Consider the following 7,196-nt stretch of genomic DNA (forward strand, 5'->3'; position numbering starts at 1 on the left):
TAACCCCTGTCGGTGCACTATCTAAGACTGTCTGTATCTTGCTTAGAAAGGACATATCAGATATAGGAGGTTTATAGACATTTATTAGAGTAAAAATCTCTCCAAACAATTCACACCTAACTACTAAGTACCTGCCATATTTATCTGGATGTTGTGAAATTAGTTTGAAAGATAACCCTTTATTTATTAAAATGCCCACCCCTCTACTCCTAGATGTAAGTGTTGCTTCAAAGGCTTCTCCTACCCATTGTCTCTTAAGGTATTCTATCTGTCCGGTTTTAAAATGAAGCTCCTGAAGAAAGACAATGTCAGAAGACAATTTCCCTAACTGGTATAGGACCTTATGCTTTACATTCCAGGTCGCAATTTGTATTGTATTCGGAAGGTTTTGTACATTGCTTTTATAAGCCATAGAGTAATAAGCTAATGGGTCTTCTCTATTATGCTCCTCCAGCCACCGTCATCTGAACCCAACATAAATTGATAAAACAAAACTAAGAAAAACACACATTCAAACATCCATTCATACTCAAACCCCCAGACATTTATTACTTTGACCGAACAAATTTATTAAACATTGTCATTTTATATTCTAATCAACTTTCAAGTAGGCTATAATAAGTCATTATAATAATTATTTTAATTGTGAGCCCTAATCACCCCCCCTACCTCACTAGCCCAAAAAGGTGAAACAAATCTGGCACAGCAAAACAAAAAAAAAAGGAATATCTTAAAATGTATTGACCCTTTATTAAAAAAAAAAAAAAAAATAACCTTATGTAGCACTTTTAAAAACAATACTTTACAAAGTGCTTTGACCGAGGAAACAAAAGCTCATACAAATCAATACATGTCATAAAATTAATACACATATACCGAACAACAAAACTTCTGCCTGGAAGTTCAACAAGTTTTAAGTAAAGCAAATTATTTTTATTGCCACCACCGACAGCAACTACAACTGGTGTTTACAGGCCAGCTGATGGTCGGAGCCAAGAGCAAGAAAATATCATGTCTAAAATGATGTTGAGAACAAGCAGAATGATGACCAGCATCGAAACATGATGAGAGAGAGAGAGCGACACTCTCTCCGTGCAGCAAACAAACACAAAAGACTAAAGGGTGGGATTCAGGGAGCATGTTTTTTTTTTGTCCCCCCAGAGCCCCTTTATCACTAGCCCATATTATTGATGTTCCTAAACATCTACATCCAGTTTGATTTTAGGAAATACATTTTTTTGTAAGTTCTTCAGTTTATCTTATTTTGGAACAGTAAAACGCTACACACCAAGGCCCAGATTTGGCTCAGGTTGTTTGGGTTAAGAAAAGAATTCTGAGTCAGGCAGAGAAAGAGCAGTCATCATAGTCCATCTAATCAATGGAAGGACTTGGCACTCATCAAACCTCTTGTAGATGGCTTTGATCAGGCAGGCTGCTACAGTGCAGACCCAAAGCAGAAGAGTTTTAGATACAGATCCAAAAGAAGAGAGGCATAGGGTGCTGAACAATTCAAATGTTAGAACACAGACAGCACATCAAAATCTTTACCTTCCTACTGAACTGCTTTGAAGGCAATTTATTTGTCCAGTTCTTACTTACAGCTCCCACTCAATCTGACAGAGAAGTGCCTGGTTGTGATCCAGCCTGGAGGTCTTAACAGACTTAACAGATAATGTTTTAGGCTGATTTTAACTTCAACCATGTTACATTTTGTAAAAAAAAAAAAAAAATGGGGTGGGATCTATTAACTTATCAGGCAGGGAATCGTTTGTATTTAATTACAGACTACATGTCAATAATTATCATTAATGTCAATGAAGATTATATCGTTGTTAAACAACTGTAACGTTCCTAGAAATATAATTTCCGTTGAGCAAGTGCGCGTTCTCGCGAGTGGCATGCAGTTCTCGCAGTTTCTGATTGTATCGACCACATGGCTCGGTTAGCCAATAGGGACGCTTCCTTCAGGCGCGCGCAACTTGATCCAGGAAGAACGCGTTTCATTTTCATGTTGCGTTCGGGGAAAAGTCTTCAGAAATCGTACACAAAGTTACGCTGAGCGTTCAGCTGAAAATGTCAGAGTCTACACATGTGTCATCGCTTGGGATGGGTGACAGTTTGCATCACCAGGGTAAGAAAATAAGTCGACTAACTTACTTGAACGACTGTTAACTTACTCTCATAAAATACAGATATAGGTGCTTGAAAGCTGTATTTCAGAATTAGAGAGGAATTAACGCCCGGGGCGTCCATATTGCTTACGGTAAATCCTAAAAACCGAAGTCAGTTAACGCTAAATGTGAAAGTAGGCCGAATGTAACAGAAACTATAACGTTTGTAGCATTTAGTCGGAGTGCTGTACTGTTGTGAATCTCCTGACAGTGATTTGGCCTGGCCATTTCTAATAAGCTAACTACTGTGTTTACGGTCTTCCCACCCAGTTCTCGCCTCCTTCCCTCTGTGTGACATAGCAGAGGAGGATCTGACCCAGAATCCTCAGTTCTGTAAACTCCTGGCCACCCTGGCACAGCATGTGGACCAAACTGGACTCACTGTCCCACTGAAAACAGAGCTGGAAAAGGTATCAGCGGACACTGTCTGGGACAACATCCTTCAGTCATGTTTACTTTCCACATTTGCTAACATGCAAGCTAATGCTTTGATGCAATTCAGGCTACACCAAACGGCTATATGTTGGCTGAATTTGTAGTAGTTATTAGGGGTGGGGGAAAAAAATCGATACAGCATAGTATTGTGATATTTTTCGTGGCAATACTGTATCGATACACAGATGCCAAGTATCGATCTTTTATGATATATGTGTTGGTCACTCTGTCTGCTTGACAATCCCATTTTGCAGTAATAAAATTTGAAGTGAGATGAACAGACAAAGAAATTTATATTTTTAGATAAAACAGATGTTGACAACATTTTCCTTTGGGGACATCATTTGAAATTGGGAAAAATTTGAAGTTGGAAAAAAGGTAATACATTGCAATATATCGCAGAATATTGCAATATGTTTAAAATCGCAATAATATCGTATCGTGAGGCCTCTGGTGATTCCCACCCCTAGTAGTTATCTATGTAATTGCACAGTTAAGTATGGCAAACCGACCTCTACTGGTAACCACTTAGCATTGTAATCACAGAGATGGAACGTCTTCTTCCTGATGTCTGAGTTTGCTAGGTTTTGTGCATCTTCATTGCACTTAACGGATGCTTTTATTCCAGGCTGAGCAGAAGCTGCGGAGCCAGAGGCGTCACTGGCTGCGCTCCGAGAGCCTCCACAGAGGACTGCAGGAGATGATCCAGGACCACTGTATCAGCAAGCACCATGTCACTGTACCCCCTGAGCAGAACCTGGTACTTTGCACATAACTTATATGCACAAACGGCTGTCAGTGAATCGTGGACAACATACTTTTTGGTCATTAAAGTTGCACTAGGCAACTCACTTTGCTTGTTTGCATCCCCAAATTGCAGCTAAAGGTCACAGTTTGAAACATTTGAATTTCAGTATCCAGTAGGGTTGCTCCCTTTGTAGTCGATTAGTCAACTAATCGGTCATTTTGGTCTTAGTCAACTTAGATTTCTTTAGTCGATTAGTCATGTTTTATGCTTTTTTTTCATGCCGAATGACTTATTTCCAAGCAACGTACGAGCACATCTCTGGTAAACGCAAGAATTAAAGTGGTGCTTTTGCATGACTCTTTGCGGAGAAATTCAGATTTACAGATCTGTCGATTAAATCAACTAATCGATTAGTCGGTACAGTTGAATGAGTGTTAGTTGACTAAGAATTTCTTCAATCGAGCACAGCCTTAGTATCCAAAAAGCTACCACATTTTGTGTGTGTGTGTGTGTGTGTGTGTGTGTGTGTGTGTGTGTGTGTGTGTGTGTGTGTGTGTGTGTGTGTGTGTGTGTGTGTGTGTGTGTGTGTGTGTGTGTGTGTGTGTGTGTGTGTGTGTGTGTGGTTCTATGAGACGCTGGAGAAGTGTCTGCTGGTGGCTCAGTGTATCAGACTGCTGGATCCCAGTAGCACTACCAACCAGGACCAGCCCTCTGTTCTGGGTCTGAGCCCCCAACACATGATGGACCTCATGCCATCAGAGAAGGTAAGTCGTACAAAATACAGAATGGAAGAGCATAACTTAAATGATGGACAGATGGATGATCCCACAGTGAAGAGTACAGTGGTACCAAAGTAGACATAAATTTTTCTCCAAGAAGAAAGTTGACCATGAGTGGAGAACCACTTCAGTAACAAATGTTTACCAACTACGCTGCATTTATCTCCACCAGGATGTTCAAAGGATGAAACAGGGTCTTCCCAAAGAGCTGGAGAAGCATCTGAGGAAAAGCTGCTTTAGCCTCCTCTCTTACTATCAACCTGAATGGGGTACAGTAACTAGACACTTCCGTTATCTGCTCCTACCAGTAAATATCCGCATTCACTTCCTCAGCCCTTAATATCACGTCTTTGTTCTGCGTTGACGTGATGACCAGGACGCTGTTTCGTAATCTCTTGCAGAGAACGAGAGTGAGCGCCTGAAGACCAGCAAGCTGTCTCATCTGGCAGCCCAGCTGGACAAAGAGAAGAAAAGAGCAGAAAGTCTGAAGGAGACCTGCCGGGAAAACACAGTCCTCCTTCAACGACAGACTCAACTCTACCTCTCTGTAAGTGCTCTTTCATTTACATGTAGTATATCTCCATTGTTTTATGCAGATCATAGTGTGTGTGTGTGTGTGTGTGTGTGTGTGTGTGTGTGTGTGTGTGTGTATATGTATGTATGTATGTATGTATGTATGTATGTATGTATGTATGTATGTATGTATATATATATATATATATATATATATATATATATATATATATATATATATATATATATATATATATATATATATATATATATATATATATATATATATATATATATATATATATATATAGATATATATATATATATATATATATATATATATATATATATATATAGATATATATATATATATATATATATAGATATATAGATATATATAGATATATATAGATATATATATAGATATAGAGAGAGAGGACACAGGACACAGGACACAGGACACAGGACACAGGACAGTGTATGACTGTCCTGTGACTCCATGACTGCCCTGGGACAGTCATGGAGTCACAGGACCGTATACAGGACAGTGTCTGACTCTCCCGGGACAGTGTTTGACTGACCTGTGACACTCCTACAGTTTTTGCTGCCACTGCTGTTGGAGAATCTTCCTGCCCCTTGTATATTTTTGCCAGCATTTAGCTAGTAGATTATGCTAATTTTGGACCCTGTATATACATAATATTTGGCTTTCAGTGTTTTTTTTTTTTTTTTTTCTTCTTTTTCTTGACTTGTGTCCAGGAACTGATTAAGTGTATTCAGTTTCTCCAGTCTCTCATCTTGGACCACAGGCTGAGAATCCAGACAGATTTGGACGGGAAGAAGTTAGAGTACTTAGAGGGGAAATGTGAATTAGTCTTACAGAAGATCAAGTAAGGAGTTTTCACTTCGTTGCATGCTTATATCCTGTACACTTCGAAATTATCCTGAAAGACTTACTATGAGAATGAACTTCAATCATGCATTTCAGTTTGTTTGTGTTTTTACATATGTTTTTCTCTTCTTCCTCCACAGGACTGAGATGGTGGAAATTCAGCTGGACATGTACACAGTGGACTCGATAGCTGCTCATAGAAAAATAAGGCAAGATGTTTTTAGACCACGTCTGACTCATTTCTTATTTTTGTCATGCAATTCCTATATTATTTATATAGCTCCACTGCGCTTTCTGAAAGGTTACACAGTGATGAGTTAAAAGAATGCATACTGTTTCGCACCGGTATTAAGCCTTAAAATGCCCTTTGAATTAGAAGTGTAACTTCCTGGCACTATTTTCAGAAAAGTTAATATAGAAACCACATTCTGTCTCGTACTTCTCTAAAAACCTAACAATCTTTTTTTGTTGTTGTTGTCTCTATTTCAGAGAGAGGCTGGAGTCTGATCTGAAGGCCTGTCAGGTGGAGAAGCACTCTGTTGAGCTAAAACTGGCCTCCTTTGAGATCTTGGGCAAAGAGTTTGAGGCCTTGGCTGAGGAGTACTGCAGATTACGGCAGAAGATAGAAATGAATAATTGGGCTCTGAAGGAGTTCACCCGGTGCAGCGACAAGTGAAGATCATATATGATGCCAGGACGACAGCCAGCCATTCCCGTGCCCCAGCGTGCCATTGCTCACAGTGACATGTTGGTTTTTGGATGGTTGGCGCAGACACTGTGTGGACTTTTGGCCTACAGGAACGATGTAGCATGTACAGCAGTGAGTGAGCTAACTGAAGGATTCCAATACAGCTCCTAACTTAAGAATGCTCTTAAAAACGTCAATGAATTCAGCATCTTCAGTACATCACCATGGTAATCAGCATTTCTGCTTTCTTTGTTTCTACCTAGACCCATAGATTTCAAGTGTTCGGTATTCATTACTCTTTTTAATACACGTTTACACTAAGCCTCAAAGGTGATGTAGGTAGGATTGGGAAGATCCAGGACTTAGCCCACAAATTTGAACATCAACAACTTCTCAGTCCCTCCCCCCTTTCCGCTAAGGCCCAAAACGGTCTCCTAAGCCCCTCCCCCCACAAGGGAGAATGAATGTGTGTGTGCATGAGCAGTGATTTGATTTGATTTAACTTCACCTGTAATAAGTGTTGAGGAATATTTTTGTAAAAGTTGAATTTGCATTCTCGGCCAAAAGTTGTATGTATATTATGATATAAACTTGGGAGAAAATAAACCAAAATGTATGCATTATCAGGATCATTTTGAATACGAGAAATGTCCTATGTTCCTGTAACGTGATTCTCTGAGCTGCCATCTGTTTGCACTGCAGTTGTGTAGTGGGTGTAACGTATAAAAGAACCGGTCCAAACATGTAGCAGCATTATTTCAGAAACAATGGGTGTCAGACACGAGCATAATCCTCATCCTATCTTTTTTTTTTTTTTTAGCGTGTCTTGGCTCACATGATTATTACACGTATCACACAATTGTAATGAGTGATACGTGTAATAATGCTCCTAGTATTCTTTTTCTTCATTAAACACAATGCCATATAAATAATCCTTTTGGAAGATTAGTACACCTGTCAGCCGTGTCCA

The 7,196-nt window shown here is 39.4% G+C and overlaps 1 protein-coding gene across 2 annotated transcripts; it reads left to right on the forward strand.

The window, feature by feature from the left end:
• Window positions 1-1,933: 1,933 nt before the first annotated feature.
• Window positions 1,934-6,635, forward strand: haus4 (HAUS augmin-like complex, subunit 4). 2 transcript variants are annotated; one of them, XM_028564221.1, is made up of 9 exons: window positions 1,934-2,131; window positions 2,442-2,581; window positions 3,235-3,366; window positions 3,987-4,118; window positions 4,306-4,402; window positions 4,535-4,680; window positions 5,406-5,536; window positions 5,679-5,747; window positions 6,028-6,635. In XM_028564221.1, exons 1-9 carry the CDS (start codon window positions 2,074-2,076, stop codon window positions 6,212-6,214), a joined length of 1,092 nt encoding a protein of 363 aa, XP_028420022.1. In that variant the 5' UTR covers window positions 1,934-2,073; the 3' UTR covers window positions 6,215-6,635. The 2 variants fall into 2 exon arrangements, with proteins under 2 accessions (XP_028420022.1, XP_028420021.1); XM_028564220.1 differs by having other exon boundaries at window positions 1,935-2,131; window positions 3,978-4,118.
• Window positions 6,636-7,196: the final 561 nt, after the last annotated feature.

The sequence above is a fragment of the Perca flavescens genome, chromosome 19, assembly GCF_004354835.1.
Source record: "Perca flavescens isolate YP-PL-M2 chromosome 19, PFLA_1.0, whole genome shotgun sequence".
Classification (NCBI taxonomy): domain Eukaryota; kingdom Metazoa; phylum Chordata; class Actinopteri; order Perciformes; family Percidae; genus Perca; species Perca flavescens.

Bases quoted from the DNA above. Each gene is read 5' to 3' on its own strand.
- haus4 (XM_028564220.1), top strand. From the start codon at position 2,074: ATGTCAGAGTCTACACATGTGTCATCGCTTGGGATGGGTGACAGTTTG. The intron at 4,403-4,534 runs GTACAGTAACTA...AATCTCTTGCAG, and splicing joins TTACTATCAACCTGAATGGG to AGAACGAGAGTGAGCGCCTG. The intron at 5,537-5,678 runs GTAAGGAGTTTT...CTTCCTCCACAG, and splicing joins TTAGTCTTACAGAAGATCAA to GACTGAGATGGTGGAAATTC.